General features: G+C 41.4%; 1 protein-coding gene across 1 annotated transcript in view; it reads left to right on the top strand.

The window, feature by feature from the left end:
* LOC147896522 (uncharacterized) overlaps positions 1–21,416 on the top strand; it is a 149,549-nt gene that overhangs the window by 80,097 nt on the left and 48,036 nt on the right. Inside the window, exons 11-13 of the mRNA XM_087381890.1 lie at positions 1,628–1,716; positions 3,192–3,384; positions 20,715–20,884. Of these exons, the coding sequence (XP_087238016.1) occupies positions 1,628–1,716; positions 3,192–3,384; positions 20,715–20,884 (452 nt within the window). The remainder of the gene's footprint in view (positions 1–1,627; positions 1,717–3,191; positions 3,385–20,714; positions 20,885–21,416) is intronic.

Consider the following 21,416-nt stretch of genomic DNA (forward strand, 5'->3'; position numbering starts at 1 on the left):
CTAGCTAGATTTAACCCAGCAGCTAATGATGCAATTGCACCACCTTATCAAAGATCAAGCTTCTCATAGGATCAGAACTTAAGTCATTTGTCAACAATAGCTTATTAGCATCTCAGCAAGCACTGCAAACAATGAGATGGCCATGCCAAATGCTTGATTGACAAGGTTCATGAGGGCTGGAGTTTGGAATCTCGTAGCTGTGGTAGCAAAGCGAAAGCAGTGGCATTATGTACATGGTTGGAGCTTTGAATTGATGCAGGAAGTAGAAGTGCTAGCGTGATTCAACAGATGGTTGTGTGAGAGCTTTGTGGATCATGATGTGCCACTGGCTTGGCTTAGCCTTCTATGGGTTATTGCTGGATGCAGTACTTGAACGTAACTCTCTGCGCTTTAATCAAAAGGACAAAAACCTAGACAATACTCAACTTTTCATGAATGGTTTGGTTGTCTAGCAATCTATGGGTCTTGTGTGTGATAAGCTCCTCTCAATGGGTATGATACATTGTGATGGGAATTGATAGATTAATAGACTGGGTTTATAATCTGAATCATGCCGTTGTAACATATGTGATTTCGGGTTATAATTGCTTTGTATGTGGTGATGACAAGGGATGCTCACCTAGATTCTGTAGAGCAAATGAAATATGTGTATATACACACATGTGTGCCTGCACTTTGTGCTTTGTACCAGGTGGTGCCAGAAAGAGGCCTAGATGCTATGCAACATCATGAGAGATTATTATTTTTGTGATGTCACATGGATCACAGATAGAGTGTCTTCATGGTCATTTATATATTTGGTACATGAAGGGGTTTTTATTTGGGATATTTGCCCCTTTCCTTTCATTTTTGGCTTAGGGGAGATATTCCAATACTTTAATGATTGTTGCTATAGGAGGGGTGTGTTCCCTCATGAACTGAAACTGTGAATGATCTGTGCATGGAGAATATGTGTAGAGGTTTAGTTTATTAGGTTTGTTGGAGGAAATTGACTGTTGGACATATTGGAATTACCCCCTCTTATAATGGCTCTTGAAAGCAAAATCCAATTTTCGCTCATCTCCGCCTAAATAAGATCCTATTGAATTAGGTACAACAAGGGGACCTATCCCCCTTAGAGGTTTTAGATGCACAATTGCTCCTGCCTTTGTCACCCATTTTCTTCGTTAAAAATATTTGGCGTACATAGCTTAGGTGCATATAATATCTGAAATTAGATTATTTTTGACAGAGAGATTGAGCATCCCTGGCTGCACATAGACAATTGCATTTAAGAATGTTCCTCACGGCTCTTTTATTAAGATGTCTGCGTGGACTTCTTCTTGTTCTCAATTATAGAAATCTGAGTTGAATTTCATTAATTCAATTAAAAAGTGAGTAGAGGACGCAATGTATAGGAACTTATGCTTTGAAAAAATTGGTTTCTTCAGTCAATTATCCTGGACAATGAAATTTTCGTGTAGATAATTTCGATAGCAATGGCCTTTGGAAGGGAATGACAATACATTGTAGTGGTGTAATCAGTGTATCTTAGAATGAAAAAACATTATGTTCATATGCGTTCTTGTTCATGTGTGTTGGCAAAGCAACTAACGGCTGATTATGAGATTTGTATGTGATATTACAGGCAGTTTGGTCTGTTTCTTACCATGATAGCGGAGATGTTCTTGCAAGTGCATCTTTGGATCATACAGTGCGGATTTGGGACCTTGCAAGGTGGTTTTCACTTTATCAGAGTTTGACTAATTATTGTGAATGATCAATAAGAACTTAATCAACCAAAAATAGGCAGTTGGAGACCATTACATAGATTTTGGATATAAGTTGCACTTTTTCATTTCTTATCTTTGGTTCATTCCTCCTATCTTCTTTTATACTTCATTTCATTTCTTGAGGATACTTACATGGTTTCTATGTTTCATGCGAAGTATATTGCGCAATTTTCTTATGCAGAGAAGAAGGACGGCGGTGTCTCATGAAGAGAGAATAAATAAACTACAATCAGTTGTATTGTCCACTGGAAAGAGGCAGAACAATGCCGAATACAAGAGATTACTCTTCTTGAACCTTTATATGACCTAGTGACACACACTTGAGGCTGATGACACCTCCATGCCCCCTAGAATACTGCATATCAGCTTTCGACATGGCCCCCTGCATGTAGACATCTCTTGACAAACTCTAAGACCGAGTTAAGATCGTTTTCCCCTTCATTTCCTCCTCCAGGTTGAGGTGGTCAATCTCAGCCATATTATTAGCATATCCTGAAAAATTCGCGTGCTCATATGTAGGAAGCATACTTACCACTATAGATAGGACTATCACTGCAAGGCAATTTAAGCATCCCTCAATATCTAGGGGATACAGAACTCCAGAGGATGCACGAGCTGCTATGCGCCTGTATAGCATAGAAAATGGCTAACACAGCACAATCTAACACCTATTTCAGAAAAGAAAGGGACCTGCATGGACTCTGCACTTGACAACCAGTCAGGTGTTGTATGCATTAGAAGAGAGCTTTCTGTTCATATAGCTATCATATCCTTCCCTTCTATATCCTCTGTAAATCCTGCAAATTCCCTCTCTTTGTGAGTATCTTGAACATTCACTAACATCTCACACTTGTCTTGTACTTTGATTTACTGTCTCCAGCTACATGCACACTATGTTGTTTTGTCTTCCTTTTGTGATATCAAGGAACCAAAGTTGCATAGTATTTCCTTTTCTGGAATACCAAAAAATCACGGTGTTCTTTCTGCTTTTTAAAGACTTGTTGTCTTGATTTTCCTTGCATACAGCACCCCCAAGTTTCTTTTTCCTTGGTGTGGACATCTCTTTTTCCATACAATTGGTATCCTTTTTCCTGAATCTTCCTGTGCCTGTCCTTGAGAAGTTGTGGCTTCTCACAGCAATTCTTGAGGGCTTCATCTTCACTCCCCAGGGTGTCTAAAGCACACTCCGAGAAGTTTCTAACTGTTTTATTTCCCCATAGAAAGGTGGGAACCATGGCAAATTTTCCAAAGTTTTGTCTTTTCCCTAGGAGAACCATCACTTTTTAATATTGTGTTTGTATAAAATATTTATTGGAATGAAGGGCTTGAAGTTGTTAATGCATAATGCAGAAGCTCTGTTTCGTTAAATTAACCTTTGTTTATGTATGGGTCTTAAATTATTTTTTCCTCAATTATCAGCCCAAAATGCCGAGGTACATTGCGAGGCCATGTGGACTCTGTCAATGGAGTCGCATGGAAAACTTTCAGCAGCATCCTGTGTACTGCTTCTAGCGATAAAACTGTTAGTTTGTGGGATGCACGGACTGCACTTTGTATCCAGACGTTTTATGGACACCAGGCATCATGCAATCATGCAACTTTTAATCCCAAGGTAGCTGTGTCTCTATTTGAGCAATGAGACAGTTTGAATATAAACAGTAAAATCTCAAATCGTATGTTATAAAAATCAGAATTCGTGTATCAATTATGAGTTTTCCAGGCCAAGATCTTTCTTTTGATCATCCTAAGCGTAACTGTTCTATCTCAGTTTGTGTGAAGGAGAATGAAATGGTTCTAAGGATTTATATATCAGATAAAGTGATCACACTACCAATTCTCACCTCCCCTAAATATTATCTTTAGTGACTACGAAAGATGAATATTTTGCTCTATGTCTGATTTTTCAGTGGGTACTCTATCTTGTTCCAGTTTGGCATGATGCACCTTCTGTTGCCATAAAGCACGTGACTTTTCCAGACTGGGCCCTATATCTATTGTTCAACGTTTGGTGTTGCCTTCTCAACTTGCCTAGGTTATTCAATCCCAACGTCTTGAAGGGTTTCTATTAAATGAGTATGACCCAGGTGAGTGAATGGATTTGAGAGAAAAGAAGGGGCAAAGCAAGCGGCTAGGGATAGGACTAGAGGGGGAATTTTATCTTGAGTTTGTGGGAAGGAGGAGGAGCGAGGGAGGTAAGACAAGGAGTGTGGTCATGGTGAGAAGAAGATTGCCTCAGAAGAGGATCTTCTATCCTGAAAGTAGTTTTGAGGGAAGGAGAGCAGGGTGCAGAGGGGAAGGGTGTATGACAGGGTGTGGGGTCGTGGTGAGAAAAGCTTACACCAGAAGTCCACCACTCCATAGCAAGGGGACCTTCATCTGTCATCCTTAAATTGGTTGTAGTCCACCACCGTTGTCCACTAGAGTGCCGATGCACCCATCCAGATTCAAATCTTTTGTTCTCTTCAGTCTCACAAATTTCACAAGTGATATCAAAGCCATCCTCCTAGCGCAATCCCACACAAGCACATGCATCTGTGAATACCCAAAGGTGACCCAGAGAAGACAATAGCAAGTTTGAGAAGCTCCATTGCCAGAACTTGCTTCAAATTGGAGGTGCACGGTTTGCAGCGACACAGAAGCTCTCCAAGCAGTTTGGAGCAGCAATGATGTGCACCAGGACCACACTACTCACTCAAAGAAGTTCTCTCAGACTCAAAAAGCAGGCTAGACCTTGGGTGTACCAGAAAAGACACTTGCATTACTCAAGAAAGAAAGGAGGGGACAATCCCTCAATACAAGCTAGTAGATGATGATGCACCAGCTAGCTGAAAGAAGCAGAAGAGTGGATACAACGATATGAACCATCTATTGCAGCAAGAAGTCAAGGATCTTTCTGAACCCCTCTACTGAGGTGAGCGGTCACTAATAGAGGCTCCTCAAGGTGAGTAGGAACCTTCTCCACTGCTAGCCACCACCTGTCTCACCAAAGCCTAGATGGTAGCAGTCTGAGCTTGGTGAATACCAGAAGATCCCCAAGCCATTTACCAAATCCCTCCAGTGAGGATATAGGCTGATATACAAGCTTGATTTCACCTGAAGAGAGCAGAGAGATCTGATGGTGCGATTTGGAGGTAGGTGGCCTCTAGTCAGGGCAGGTCTGTGAGGACCCCTACAATCAAGGGATTGACTTCTAGTAAAGGGGCAGTCTCCAATGTGACGCTAATGAGCTCAATTGGTGGACTGCTGTTATGTGCCACTTCATCACGTCGTGGCTACCATTACATCGGTGTGATCTGATTCATCATTATGGCCACATGCAAGGCCTCCATTACAAGTGCATCCATAGAGGAAACTGCAACTAACTAACTAGACCACCTAACTTGAGTAACCTTATAATGATTAGACCCATAACCCACCAACTACTGATCTAACCATGCCTAGACCTAGCTAAGGACTTATTCTAAGACCCTATAACATTGGACATGTGAATGCATCCACCTTGGTTGCACAATATCGGCTCCAAGTCATAGCAACCTAAGGGGTAAAATTGACTCAGGACTGACAAAGGAAATGGCAATGTTGCTTTATTACAATCATGAACCATGTGAAATCATGTATCCAATGATGGATCCACATCAAGCAAGCTCGCAGGTTTTATGGCACGTGAAGACTTGGTGTAGGAATTCGATCAGACGGGAATACATTGTCGTATGCAACTATATCCATACAAGTATTCAAGTAGCTTTGAATCCATATCTTCTTATTCAGCGATTTGTGGGGCATCTAACACTTCAATTACCATACCCACCCGCACAAGTGCCAAGATTCTTCTTGATAGATTTTGCCCAAAAGCTCTAAGGGCTACATCTAGATGCACCAAAATTGCTTTTGTACATGAGACAATGGTGCAAAGGATGTCAAATTGGACATAGCCTTGCACTTTTATCAGTTCATGTTTTTCATGGGGTGCAAACTTGGCATGCATGCACAAAATTGTGTGCCTTCGAAAAGGCCCCATGTAGTGGACAAGGGAGGTGCCTTTTCGAAAACATTGCCTTGTGTCTCCCTTCTGCATTCCAAAGTTGTAGCCTAAGACATTCAACAAAACATGCTGATAAGAAGATTTATAACTATGAATTACAACATCACATTTTACCTACGAGAACTTGTATATCTTCTTCCTCGAGAGCTTTCCTATGAAGGTCAATGAATCAATCGTTGAAGGTCCTATAGACAAGAAGCCTCTCCAAATGATTCCCCCTGATCTCTTTTTGAAGCTTGCTTTCTCTCCACCATTATATCTTGGGCTTGATGGAATGCTTCTTCCGTGATGAGGCTTTGTTCTGCATGCATCATCTCTTCCCCCAAGTTTCAAAGATTACACTCTCCAAGGATTGCATCTTTGTGAGATGTTTGCTGCATAATTATCCTTCATCTACGACCAAGTCAATGCTGGAATCCCAACAATATAGTGTGGATAATCCTTGTCTTCACAAAACACTGTCAAAAATTGTATATCTTTGCAAAAAAATATATTCTTTGTCACCGAGGATGATAATGGTTAGAGGCAGCAACATCATCCAATACACATTCTCAATCCTTGACATTTGTGTGGCTAATACTTCTTCAATTTCGAAATCATTGTTGTTTGGATCTGCTGGCTGCAATTGATACACAACCATCTCTAGTCTAGTCGATTGCTCCAAACTCTGTTCCTCCATTTTGAGCTTTGGCTGATTACCATCTCTGGCCTGGGATGCCATATCACCTGCACTCTTATATATGGTTAATGATGCGTGGGAAACACAACATATGTGAACCATTGTTGGAAGAAGGGTCTAATCAAATTATACCCTAAAAAACAGCTATGTGATATGTTTGCTGATTGGAGGCTCATCACACTCATGCCTTTCATATATAAGCTGCTAGTTGCTAAGATGATAGTGGATGGTAGTAAGGGGTTTTTGCATGAGGAGCTACATCTTGCCCGATATGGATTCATTCCTCGTAGACATGTTGCTGGTAATATTGCTTATGCTTATGTGGGGATCGAATATGCTAAATACCAGGAGCATGTTAATATTGCTAAGGCATTTGACACAGTACAATGGGACTTCGTTTCACAAACCATGCACGCTCTAGGATTTGGGGATAAAATGCAAAATCTCTATTGGCTTTATGAGGATAGTAAGGTTGAAGCCATTCTAGTTGGGGATATAACTGATGAGTGGACTCTTTCAACTTCGATTCAACAAGGTTGTCCACTCAGTGCCTTGTTCTATACGATCTCATCCCATGCTTGTATACATGGATCATTTAGTTGATACGGGTGCACTACATGGATTTGAAGATCCGTAGAGGAAAGCCGCTCATTGCGCATGCATATGCTGATGATTCCTTCTTCACTCTCCAGGGGGATCTTTATTGTCTTATGAGTGCACTTTCCTTGTATGGATTGGCTACTGGTTTACAAGTCAATTTTCATAAATCCAAGCTTTTCCACTACATTTAAAGAATTGACATCGTATTTATGGCCTGGGAAAATTGTCTTGCTCACAAACTTGGTGCGTCATCTAAGTTATCCTTTGGGATGGACAGTTTCTAGGTGCCGACATATGGATTGGGTACTTGAAAAGTTGAAGAAAAAATTGGAATATTGGAAGCTTGCTACTGGCCCTTACATGTTCACTTGTGCATTGTTCAGTTGATCCTAATCGCCTACATACAATTCTATCTACCGTTGATGATGTTTTCAAAGCGAGAGATTTCATCTTTCATGTCTTCTATCATGGAACTTTTTTATCAATCCCATCATCACCGTAAAGAACTTCGGCTTCTTTCTGTGGATCACCTTTGCACTCCAAAGATGCACGAGGGATTGAACATTCTGAATATTCATTCGAATTTGTTAGCTCATGAGGGGAAGATGATGCTTTAGAGGGTGATCAGCCTTGGATTTTAAAGATGCGGCATTTGCTTTGCCATTTGTCTTCTCCAGCTTTTGGTCATTGGAATCTCACTCATTGGAACTTTCTCTTAGGGCATATTACTAGAATAATTAAGGGTCGTCCCTTTGTCTCTGGCTTATTTTCGGACTAGAAACATATACTATCTCATCTTAAATGGAATGGCAGGCATATTGTTGCTGGCAACTCCTTGCGAGCTGAATGTCTTCATTGGTCCAAGGCATTCATGCAGCTTGTCGATCATTGCCTTTGGTAGTTGCCTCTCTTTATAAGTTTTGTGTTATGCTCTAGCCGAGATAGCATGACCTCGGAAAGATCAGTGGGCATTTTCTCTTAGATGACCGACTTCTGTGATATTTCATGTGCGTAAATTAAATGGTCAAGGGAAGTAACTGCCAAGGTCCTAGGTGAGGGTGTATTGGCATCGACTAAGTGGTTCTAAGTGCTCGGGCCTAGGTGCACCTAAATGTGTAAGTATGCCAAGGGGCAAATGTTTTAATTGTGCCCCAAGAGAGGGGTAAATGGTGTACCAAGCTAAAGGTCTAAAATGATGACATGTGGCAGGGGGAAACCATCTAGGGAATTGTGGGCTTGTGGATAGGCATGAAAAATAAGAAATTACGTATCTTGTGTGCATGTAATCCATGAGATAGGCTGGGAGGAAAATTATGATGCCATCGCCTATGATTGTGAGCTTGAATCGACGGGAAGAAGTTTCCTGAGTTTGTTTGGGTCATTAACAATTGGTATCAGAGCGCAGAATGTTTGGGATGTGTGACGACGGACAATACGGAGGTGATGGCGCAACTTGATAGTCATGGACGTCATCGCAAGCGTGGGATTTCTTGGTGGGAGGACCTGGCTTCTCGGTAGAATCCATATATTGTTCGTGGGCTCAACGAAGTTGGTCGGGACTGTGTTACCATCCCTAGCTTAATTCGCAGAATCAAGGGAGCTTTTTACAAGGCTGTAATCAGGAGGCACACGACGGGAAGTCCGACCAATAAGCGGATGTCGTTACAGCTGTACCACGTGGTGTTTTCAGAACTCCTTGGCATCGCGGGTGTGCAAGCTATGTAATAGTTGGGTAGATTGATGAGCAGCGCCGAAGATGCGTGGGAGAGTTGCGCATCTGGGATGTGGTCATGCAAATAGCTCGGGAGCGAGGTGATCGTTTGAGCGTGGGTACGGTTATGTGCGCAGTCACGTCAAGACCAGGTCGCCTAGCTTTTGAACTTTGTCTGGCCAAGACTAATACATCGCGCAGATTACGCAGTTTGGCAGTGGTTCGACTATTTTATTGAAGATCTGAATACCAGGGATAGGAGTATCCTCTCAAGACTTCACGGAGCTTCCAGGGGGGCTTTTTTTTTTTGTCCTTCTATACAAATTTTCAGTTTTCAGTTGCAGTCTAATTATTCCTGTATAGCAAAGGGGAATTTGAAGTGTGATATACTTTTGGAGTTTTGGCGTGCGGAAAGAAGTGAAAAATTAATAATATTAATAAATAAATTCTATTTTCCTTTTTGAAAGAATGGAGGCAAAGGGACAAGATTCGAGGGTAAATCCTGGTGAATCTAGAGCGCAATCTACGCAACAAGTGTCCCACCACACAGCACCTACTCTGGTGGGTAGGATTTATGTACTAGAAGATGCCTTACAACAGATCATGAACGAGCAGTTTCAAGTGAACGCTGGTCAAAATGAAATTAGAGAGATGGTGCAAGCCTTGTCAGCTAGACCATCTAGAAATGAAAAGGGCAAAGCTCCAGCAGAGCCAGAGCCCAGTATACACCCGTCGGAACGTGGGAAGGTCAAGGTACCTAATATTGCCAATTATAGACCGGAAAAGTACGCTGGTCAGATGACCGAGCGCAGTTCTGATGTGATCGAGGTTTGGTTACACAAGTGGGAAGAAGCCTTCACCATTTGTGAAATCAGATCTGATCTAAAGAAGATCCGCGAGACCACTCACCTGTTTATTGAGGCAGCGGATAGGTGGTGGATAAAACAACAAAAAGATCAGGTTACCCCTACCACCTGGGAAGGGTTTAAGGCTGAATTTAAGAAACACTTTCTTCCACTTGACGAAGAGTCCCGAGCTTGGGATGCTTACAGAAGCCTTTGCTAGAGGAATTTGTCGGTGGCAGAGTACACTGACAATTTCAGGGAATGTGTTATGAAAATAACAGACCCTCTCCCTATGTCGGTTCAGTTGAAAGACTATATCTATGGACTGAATGACAAAATTAAAATGGAAGTTCGGGCTAAATATGTGACTACATTAGATGAATCTATTGCAGTAGCCCCGAACTATGAGGATGCCAGAGGCAGACCTAGTGGGTTTGTGCAGGCAAGCAGGGACTCAGCATGAGTACCCGAGAAAAGGGGGATTTCAGAGGAAATGGACTTCAAAGGCAAGTGTCTCGCAACCAAGTGGCCAAACCAAGTCGGTGAAGCCGGTTGAGGGACAAGCAAAGACAAGTACCACCGTTGGGGTGAAAAGAAAATAACTCCAATGGCAGCCCGGGCTTGGTCAAAATCCTCGTTGACCCCTGAGCAAAAAGAAAAAGCTAGAAAAGAAGGACTATGCTTCGGCTGCCTTCAGCGACATCAGTGGAAAGATTGTCCACTAAACAAAGACCGTCGCACGGCCAATATGATAATATCTGAATGCAAAGCGGAAATGCAGGAGAGTCCCAATGCGGAACATATGCAGATGCAATTGGCGGGACCTTCTCAGAGTTTAGTACCTGTGTTGTTAAGTGTGTCTGTTACTAAGTTAGTAAGCGGTGCACCCGATAACATCCTTTCAAAGCTTGCAGCAATGGGGTATACGGTTTTCGATGAGCCCGAGTTGATTAAAATGAAAAGGCAAGTAGCCAATCATGATGTGATTGTATTGTTTGACTTAGCATCAATGCACAATGTAATTAACTCGAAGCTTATTAAGAGGCTCAAGTTGAAAACTAGTCCATCTAACTATGCTTATACGGTCAGGATGGCGGACGGAAGTTCAACTGAAGTATGGGACCAGAGGGTTACCCAGTTGGAACCTCGAATACAAGACTATGTTGAGAAGCTGGACTTTGAGTTGACTAGGCTTGCTCACGCAGATATAGCCCTAGGCATGGCTTGGCATTTTTGGAAAAATCCAGCCATTGATTGGAAAAGGCATATTTACTAGTTCAAGATGAACGGGGTAGAATATGTTTTGTGAGGTGAAAAGGATTTACCTCGAGGACCATTGATTTCAGCCATGGAAATTCGGAAGACTCCGAAAGAGTTTCTGTGTCTGTGTATAGCATCGGTAGAGTCGATTGATGATGCATCGGCTAGCACTGAGGCTACCCAAGATGGAGAAATGGCCAAGTTGGCAAAAGAGATATCGGAGAAGTACTCTGATTGTTTTAGGGATGAGGTACCTTATGGGTTACCTCCAGAGCGAAATGTTCAACATAAAATTAAGCTCATCCCGGGGGCAGAACCTATAAATAGACCTCCCTATAAATTAAGCTTTACAAAAGAAGTTGAGGTGCGAAGACAACTGGAATAATACCTCAAGCTGGGGCAGATTCAACCCAGTTTTTCACCTTTTGCTTCGCCAGTGATATTAAAAAAGAAGAAAGATGATACTTTTCATCTCTGTATAGATTACAGAGCACTGAATAATATCACTATTAAGCGTAGGTATCCGATGGCTCAGATCGATGATTTGCTAGATGCTACATGGGGCCGTAATTTTTAGTAAGATAGATCTTAAGTGTGGCTACCATCAGATCCGTATTAGAGCCGAGGATGTGCATAAAACCGCTTTTAGGAGCAAGTTTGGACATTATGAGTTTTTGGTAATGCCCTTTGGACTTACCAATGCTCCAACTACATTCATCATGCTTATGAACGATTTACTACGTCCGTATATCGGAAAGTTTGTAGTACATTTTATTGACGATATTCTGGTATTCAGTAAAAGTATTACTGAGCATCATGAACACTTAAGAATAGTGTTCAGTACTTTAAGGAAAGCCAGTCTTTCTGTAAATAAGAAGAAAACTATACTGTGTATGGTTAGACTTGAATATTAAGGATTCATAATTACTCCAGAGGGGGTAGAAATGGATCCAAAGAAAGTGGCTGCGACTGACTTGGCCAATCCCTCAGAGTTTGACCGCTTTGCGATCATTCTTGGGATTTGTCTAATTTTATTGAAGGCATATCAAAGGATATTCCGAAATAGTATCGCCATTGACTGATCTGACCTCAGATAAAGGGGGACAGAATCAACAGGAAAGTTTTAACACCATAAAACAAGCTGTGGTCATAGGACCAGTGTTAAAAATAGTTGATTCCCAGAACCCGTTGTTCCTTGAAACCGATGCAAGTGGCATTGCGGTAGGAGCAGTTCTCCTCCAAGAGGGAAGGCCAGTAGCCTTTGAAAGCAAGAAGCTTTCTCCCTCTCAATGAAATTGGCCAACTCATGAATTAGAGTTGTATGCTGTTGTCCATGCTTTGAAAACATGGAGACATTATTTATATGGATTAGAGTTTTATGTGGATATTGATCATGATACTCTGAAACATTTTTGTAAACAACCTGACTTGAGAGGCCGCCAAGCTAGGTGGGCAGAACTCATGCAGGAGTTTAACTTGACGATTTGGTACTGAAGAGGGAAGGATAATAAAGTTGCTGATGCGTTGTCACGCATTATGCATAACATGAGTTTCACGGTGTTAGAGAGTGCTCTAATGGCCGAGATTAGAGAAACTCAAAAGGTGGACGAGTTTGTCCAGAGCCTATGGCCTAAGGCTCATATGTTAAAACCCGGGGAAAAGGATGACCTGGCATCCAGAAAAGGCCAAACTTATGCAAGATATGCCATAAGGGATGGTATGCTGAAAAGAAATAGCAAGGTAGTAGTACCTAATCAGAATGATCTCAGGCAAAGAGTCATTCGACAATGCCATGATTGCCCATGTGCGGGACATCCAGGAGTCGAGAAGACATATGATCTCGTAAAGCGAGATTTCTTTTGGCCAAAGATGAAAAAGCATATTCATGAATATGTGACACGTTGTTTTTCGTGTCAGGTAAGTAAGGCAGAGCGGGTGAAGCCACCCGGACTTTTACAGCCCTTGGAGATACCACTAAGTAAGTAGGAGAGCATTTCCATGGACTTTATTGTAGGACTGCCTACGACACAAGGTGGGTATGATTCTATCCTTGTGGTGGTTGATCGTCTTACCAAGATGGCTCACTTCATTCCAATTAGAGAGTCTGTTAGTGCCCTGCAAGTAGTAGATTTGTTTATTAGACATATATTTTGTCTGCATGGATTACCCAAATCCATCGTGCCAGACATAGATGTCAAATTTACCGGTCATTTTTGGACTGCGGTATTTGAGACACTAAGGACTGAGTTGGGAATGAGTAGTGGGGATCATCCGGAAACGGATGGTCATACGGAAAGAATCAACCAAATTTTAGAGGATATGCTTAGAGCATATGTGTCATTGAGGCAACATACATGGGACAAGTGGTTGCCATTGTTAGAGTTTGCCTACAATGATAGAAAACATTCCTCTACCGGGTTCAATCCGTTTGAGCTGAACTATGGTTATAGGCCAGCAAATCCAACTATAGTTGGAATACCTCAGAAAGTGCCTAGTGCTGCAAACATTATGGTTCAGATGCGGGAGATGCTAGCACTTGCGAGAGCTAACATCCGCCAAGCTATGGATAGAGCTAAGGTGTATGCGGATGAAAACCGATCCACTAGAGAATTTAAGGAAGGAGAAAAAGTTTTTCTCAGAGTTCCTTCGCACTCTAAGTCTTTCACTGCAGGAGAGTGTGCTAAGTTATCACCTCGATACTGTGGGCCATGGTTAATTCTAAAAAGAATAGGCAAGGTAGCCTATAAATTAGAATTGCCACAGGGGTGTAAGGTGCACCTAGTGTTTCATGTTTCTCGTTTAAAGAAATTTTTGCATACTGGTGACTCACTAATCGAAGGTGTTGTTTTGTTTCAGGAGATAGAGGATAATGCAAGACGCAAACCAACAGGAATCCTGGACCGAGGAAAAATGCAAGTGTGCAATCGGAAGATACCCATGGTGTTGGTTGCATGCCATGGTCTACCTCTATCAGAAGGTACCTGAGAATCCGTATACCAGTTACGGAGAGTGTTCCCAGATTTCATCATCGAGGACGCTGATGCTTGAAGAGGGAAGGAATGTTATGCTCTAGCCGAGATAGCATGACCTCGGAAAGATCGGTGGGCATTTTCTCTTAGATGACCGACTTCTGTGTGATATTTCATGTGCGTAAATTAAATGGTCAAGGGAAGTAACTGCCAAGGTCCTAGGTGAGGGTGTATTGGCATTGACTAGGTGGTTCTAAGTGCTCAGGCCTAGGAGCACCTAAATGTGTAAGAATGCCAAGGGGCAAATGTTTTAATTGTGCCCCAAGAGAGGGGTAAATGGTGTACCAAGCTAAAGGTCTAAAATGATGACATGTGGCAGGGGGGAACCATCTAGGGAATTGTGGGCTTGTGGATAGGCATGAAGAATAAGAAATTACGTATCTTGTGTGCATGCCTGGATTCTCATGATTTCCTCTTTATGCTTCACCGATGACTTACAACCCGTTCCTAACATCTAATTTTGGCAAGCTATTCTGGATCTTTGGTGTTCATCCTATCAGGTGAGATTTAATCTTTTCTTTCATTGGGTCCATTTTTGGGCATAGAGTCTTTGGTGACCCTGCCCTGTCTAATGAGTGTAATTTCTTTCGTGCTTCTCTATAGCAATCATTCTTTGACTGCCTACATGCATGGGATCTGGATTATCCTGTTTTTTGGTCCTATAATGAGATCTTTTGATGTTGTGACTACTTGCCCCCTCTTTTTTGGGGACAGTTTCATAGTTTGTTGTAATATAATACATATAAATTTTGCACCCCTCCCCAAAAAAAAGAAGAAGAAGAAGAAGTGTGTGTGTGTTTAAAGGGAGAGGTGAAAATAAAAATAAAAAAATAATTAATATATATCTATATATATATACATATATATGTATGTGTATGTATATGTATATGTATATGTATATATGTATATGTATATGTATATATGTATACATACATATATACATATACATATACATATACATATACATATATACATATACATATACATATACATACACATACATATATATGTATACATATATACATATACATATACATATACATATACATATATACATATACATATACATATACATACACATACATATATATGTATATATATATAGATATATATTAATTATTTTACATACATATATACATATACATATACATATACATATACATATACATATATACATATACATATACATATACATACACATACATATATATGTATATATATATAGATATATATTAATTATTTTTTTATTTTTATTTTCACCTCTCCCTTTAAACACTTTTTTTTTTGGTAAATCCATGAGAGGTATATTGGGAATCCGTTCTTGCAATCTTATGAAGAGATGTTCCTCAGTCATGCCTAGAAATAGTTTCTCTTTGCTTTTGATTTCTTGTTGAGGCTCTCTATTTTTTGAGACCCTCATGTAAATCTTGCTGATAATACACACACACACATTTTTTGGTGAAATCTTTGATTGATTATATTATATGAGTAGCAACCTCAAAACAAGGTGCTACAATTACATCAACTGAAAATTTCAGTATATGCCAAAAAGACCTCATGATCTATGCAACGGGTTTGCAAGCAATCAAAGAAAGATGCAGAGAACGCCTAAAAAAGTCAAACAGAGAGAAAGTAGGATCACCAAAGACTTTACAATTCCTATATGTCCATAAAGTCCATCCGTAGTGCCCAGTTGCGAACCCAAACGAAGAAAAGATGAAACTTTGGTCTGGATGGATGAAACCCAAATAGCCAGAAGAACTTCCCAAACGGAACAGATAGGAATCTCACTTGTAGGCACTGTCGAGGCAGATAAAAAAACTCACGAGAACACGGACAATGCCAAAACAAGCGAGGCACAGTCTCCGAAGAAGCAGAACATCTATGGCAAAGTGCAGGAGCAATGTGTCGATGAGCTAATAGTTGTCCAAATGGAAACACTTGCAAAAGAACTCGCCAAAAGAAAACCTGTTGCCGAAGCGGTACTTTATAGGCCCAAAGTTGCTATAATCTTTTCCTCCACTTGATTGGGCGATGCATTCACCAAACAGAATCACCTCTCTCTAAAACCCAAGGTTGAGGCAAAAGGATTTTATACAATGCAGGTACAGTAATCTGAGATAGCCTTAAAGGACGAGAAGAGGACCCTGGAGAAGTCAAAGTCCAATCTTCCAGCCGGTCCTGGAGTTCCAAAGGAGGAATTGGAACAAAAGGCGAAAGCATAGAAATAATTTGTTGCCACAAAGGACGATAATGAGAGCCCAATCCATATGTAGTTGCTGCTAGAGAAAAGGGAAGCACAGTACCAGCATCATCTATAACATCAGCAACCGAGGTGATGCCTTTAAACGAGACAAAGTAGGAACGTCGAGGCTTCTGTAAAGCCAAGGGAGGTTGAAAGACTTTCGACCAGTGAGTGCTTTCAGCTCTCAAAGAATTCGCAAAGATTGCTGCCCATTCCATTTCAGATGAGAAAGAACATGCTTCCAGTCAAGAAGCAAGCATGAGACAAAAGGGCAGCCAGGCAAAGTGCTACATTGCTATCTCTGTAAAGCCAGTAAATAACCTGCTGCATTTTTGGTCCAAACCCAAAGTTCGCATAGTTTGCGAGATGAAATCCCATTGAACTGTATCAAAGGCTTTTGCAATATCTACCTGCAAGAGTAGAACATCTTGTTGCGTGTATTTGGCATATTCAATCCCAATATAAGCATTGGCAAAGCTATCTGTGATATGGCGACGTGGAACAAAGCCATATTGGGAGGGATGCAACCTAGCATGCAAATAACCTTTAATCCACCATTTTGGCAATGATCTTGTAAATGACTGGCATGAGCGTGATTGGCCTCCAATCACCAAGTGAATCACATAGCTGCTTCTTTGAAATCAGCTTGAGAAGACCCTTTTTCCATGACACAGGCATCTGCTGATTTTGCCATGCTGTATTTACCATTTGCAGCAAGGTGAATTTAAGAAGATCCCAGAATGCAAGAAAGAATTCAACAGTGAGACCATCCCATCCAGGAGATTTCCATCTGCCATAGGATCTCAGTGCATCAGACAATTTTCTTTCAATAAAGGAATGTTCAAGTTCCAAAGCCTGAGCATTAGACAGAATTGGATGAACATGCTGCAAAAGAAGCTGATGTGCAGACACGACCCAAGGAGAAAGAGTATCCACATGTCCAAAATGAGTGGAGAAGTGCTGCACACATAAATCAACAAGCTCTAAATGAGATGTCGACCAAGAACCATCAGGCATCCGGATCCGACAGATATTGGCAGTTTGTCTTTTGTAGTGTAAACTCTTAAAAAATTTCTTGGAAGAGCAGCCTTTATCCAAAAAAGCCCGTTGTCTAGATCGGATTTCCCATTTAGCAAGCTTTCTGCGATGATCATTGGATTGAAGAGAGAATTGAGCCTGATATAAGAGCATGCTTTCCCATGAAGACAAAGGGCGAAGATGAGCAAGCTTAGTCAAACTCTGACAAGTAAATTTGGCATGTGCTACAGTCTCCCTTGTGGCTTGCATATAGGATTTGCCATAATCCTGAATAACTACTTGCATCCGAGTAACAAAATCTTGCCAGGCATAATCCAAACCAATGTGTATCTGAGAAGAGAGAGGCTGAATAGCATCAGAGACCAAGGCTTTAAAGTCAACATGCTCCAGATAACTATTATTAATCAGCAAAAGCCTTCGGCAAGGCAATTTGTTAGTGGGAAATTCATGTAAGGAAAGCCTCAACCAAAGAGGAGCATGATCCGAATGTGTGAAAGCATGATCAGCCCAAATTTGACAAGTAAGGGCATCACAATGCTGTGGATCAACCTGATACCATCTGTCCAAGCGTGCCCGATAAGAAGATTGAGCATTATGCTGAAAGGTATAGCCCGGAAGCATGGGCTGTAATTCCTTCTAGAGATCAACCAAGCGCAACTGAAGCAAAAAATCAGACCATGCCTGTGTTTCAGAAGACAACATATGAGTGTGGCCTGAGGTGTTGTCACCCGATTGAGGGGCTTTATTAAAGTCAACTCAAATGAAGGCATGTTGTCGCCATGGATAGCTATGCATGGCAGTCCAGATCAAAGCTCTATCACGAGAAGATTGGGGGGCATAAACCGATGCAAATTCAAAATTCTTCCCTTGAACAAGGCATTGAACAATAATCCATCTACCATGGCAATCATTGAGAGCCACAATAGGTTGAAGGTCGTGCTTTACCGAAAAAGCCACACTAAAAAAGGAGTGCTCTCCAGTATAGAAGATATCATAACTAGCAAAATGGCCTATTTGACCAACATACATATGCTGATTATGCTCTTGCAAAGCAACTATATCAGGCTGCAGTTGCTTGATATACATCCATACCAGTTTCCATTTGCGACCATCACACATTCCCTGTACATTGAGAGTAACACACTTTAGATGATCAAGCATATTTACAGTTATGGGATAGGTATGTACAGCAACTAACGGGCTGTCTATGTCTGCATTTCCACCTTAATGTCCGGGCCTCTACCTTGGGATGAAGCATCAGCCTGAGGAGAGGACAAAAGTGCAGCAACTTCTTCTTCAGGAAACAAGGTCCAATTTGCAGTCATAGCAGCCTAGGTCAAGCCAACACCAGAGTTTTCAGCAAGTGTTTTCCCATGAGAGGATGCACCACTCCAAGTCTGAGAAGGCAAAGGTTGCCTGGGGGAGATCACTTTGCGAGGAGTTTGCCATCCATTAGTCAAAAAATTTTCCCCCTTCCCCTGAGGTGGAGAGGACAAAGCCACAGGAAAAGAAGCATTGCCATTTGAGACAGCCGGGGCTTTGCCTTTGTCTTGAACAGAGAAAAACTGTTTGACCCCTTTGTTTTTTACCACAGAAGAGGCATTTGCATTCTTATTCAAAGGCTAAACCATTTCAGCTTGCACTGGCATTTGTGGAGCTCGGGAAGGGCATTGTGAGGCCATGTGCCCAAATTGCTTGCATTCAAAGCAAGCACCTGCAAACAGCCCCCACTTGAGCTTGTAAAAGGCACTCCCCATGGAAACATTATTCATAGTAATCGAATATGAAGCTGGAGTGGGATGATCAGTATCCCACAAAATGCAGAAGCGATTCGAATTTCCATTGGGTCGCAGTGGACATACCACCTTACCGAGGGAAGTTGCAATTTTAGGTAGAAGAGAAGACAAGCTTTGAGGAAAATCCACGACTTCTACCCAAACAGGGCAACGATGCCGAATCAATGCCTGATAATCCTGGGTGGGAGACCAGGGCAGGACATGGACCGTCTGCTGGCCATAGAAGAGAGGAGAGTGCTCCAGCAAAACCTGACGGTGCTCCTCATCAGCCATGATGATCTCAAAAAAGCCCCTTGCTGCATAATGAACTTTTTTGACATAAGAACCACCTTGGGTTCGAGTCAACCAATTCCCAACATTCGCTGTAGCAGCAGGCATCCGTCCTGGGAAGAAAATTATAATGGCATGCTTTGCATACTCCTTAATTGGATAAAAGATATCATCCACTTCCACCATAATGCCAATGGTGGGAAGTGGATCTTTCCAACCTTTGCAGGTGTCTTCAAACCCTTCATGCATAACCTCATAAACAAGTTGAGCCTCAGCAGAGTCATGAAGGGAATCATCTGAATCCATTACGTGTTTTTGTTTCTTGTTGGAAACTGACTTGTCTTTGTGAAAGGTTTTCTCATAGGAATAATCCGCCATTCGAGCCAAGGAAAAGGCTTGGAAGCAGCAAAGCTTTACAAGGAGGAAAGCACAGCAGGTACAACAGCAGTACAATCTATACGGACAACAGTACGAATGAATCAGTACAAAAATCTGATAGTACGGATTTTTTTGATTGTACGGAATTTCTGACTGTACGGACGAAACTGTACAGATTTTTCTGGCTGTACGGAATTATTGACCGTACGGACAAAACTGTACGGATTTTTCCTGGCTGTACGGACTGTATGGATGAAACTGTATGGACAAAACTGCACGGATTTTTCCTGGCTGTACGGACATCGTACGGATTTTTGACAGTACGATTTTATTTTTTTTGGGGAGATTTTCTGACAGAGCATACGGACACAAAACGGGCATCAAATGGAATGTCGAGGGCATCAAACTGAGGGAGAAACAAGCAATTGCAGCATGGGAGCACGAGGGCTAGCACGGGATCTCTCTCTCACACCACACACACACGCACACATCACCACACACACCACACACTTTTTTTTTGTGTGGAATCTTTGAGTCATTATATTACAAAAAAAGCTATCCCAGAAAGGGAGAGCTATAATACATCAAGAGAAAATCTCACTGTAGGACAAATATACATCATGATCAAAGACACGAGATTGCAAGCAATCAAAAAGCGATTGCTGCAAAGAGTGTCTGAAGAAAGAGAAATTGGAAAAAACAGGATCACCAAAGACCCTATGATTGCGATCCTTCCAGAGAGTCCAGAGTGCCTAGTACCGAATTCAAACAAAAAAGAAATCAAACTCCTATCTGGGTGGATGTACACACACACACGCGCGCGCATGCGCATATATATATATATATATATATATATAGAGAGAGAGAGAGAGAGAGAGAGAGAGAGAAAGAAAGAAAGAAATTTTATTAAAGGTCCACGGAAGGCCATACATGGCCTATGGGACACAAAATCATCCGAAAGGAAAATACATCATCAACGAGAGAGAGAGAGAGAGAGAGAGAGAGAGAGAGAGAGAGAGAGAGAGCGCTTACATGTTAAAAGTCTACAGGGGACTCTTGTGGCCTCTGTGGATGTGGCTGGTATTGTTAAGCTATGGGACATACGTAAGGTGATTGAATTTTCTACAATTGACACCGGACCAAGTGCGTCCAGCACATGCACATTTGATAAGAGTGGCAATGTACTTGCAATTGCTAGCAGTGATAGCAAAATTAAGTGGTAAGAAACTATTGCTCTTCATGTAACATTTCTTTTAACAGAAGTTTTTATTTGAAATTTAAGTGTGAGAATCGATGAAGCAAGAAAAATTGGAAGTCAAGGATAGTTAAATGCATATTTTGCCTTCATTGGAATGTGAATAGTACTGATTGGCCATGTTTCTCTTTACAAATCTGCAAAGATCTAATGTCATTCCAAGAGCTTTGAAATTAGGCAAGACAAAACGTTACTATGCTAAAAGAAAAGAGTGATAGCACATTAATTGCACACCTTATTTCCGTATTATGCCAAAACATAAGATCCACAAACCCGTGGGTCCTATAAGCATTTGATAGATAGAGCGGGGTACAAAAAGGAATTATTTTTACATGGAAAGAAGGGTTCAACGACCTTTAAAGAAAGTACATTGAATGATGACACCTCATCATAGGTGTGAAGACTGTGTTTGGGTAACCAGTATGCAAGGGTTAGCTTCTAGTATGGCCTTGTAGGCTAGTGCTAGTTGTGTTCTAGTACTACTAGTTCGTTTTAA

Source organism: Dipteris shenzhenensis, chromosome 11 (genome assembly GCF_047967505.1).
Source record: "Dipteris shenzhenensis isolate YYH24624 ecotype China chromosome 11, Dip_SZ_1.0, whole genome shotgun sequence".
Taxonomy (NCBI): domain Eukaryota; kingdom Viridiplantae; phylum Streptophyta; class Polypodiopsida; order Gleicheniales; family Dipteridaceae; genus Dipteris; species Dipteris shenzhenensis.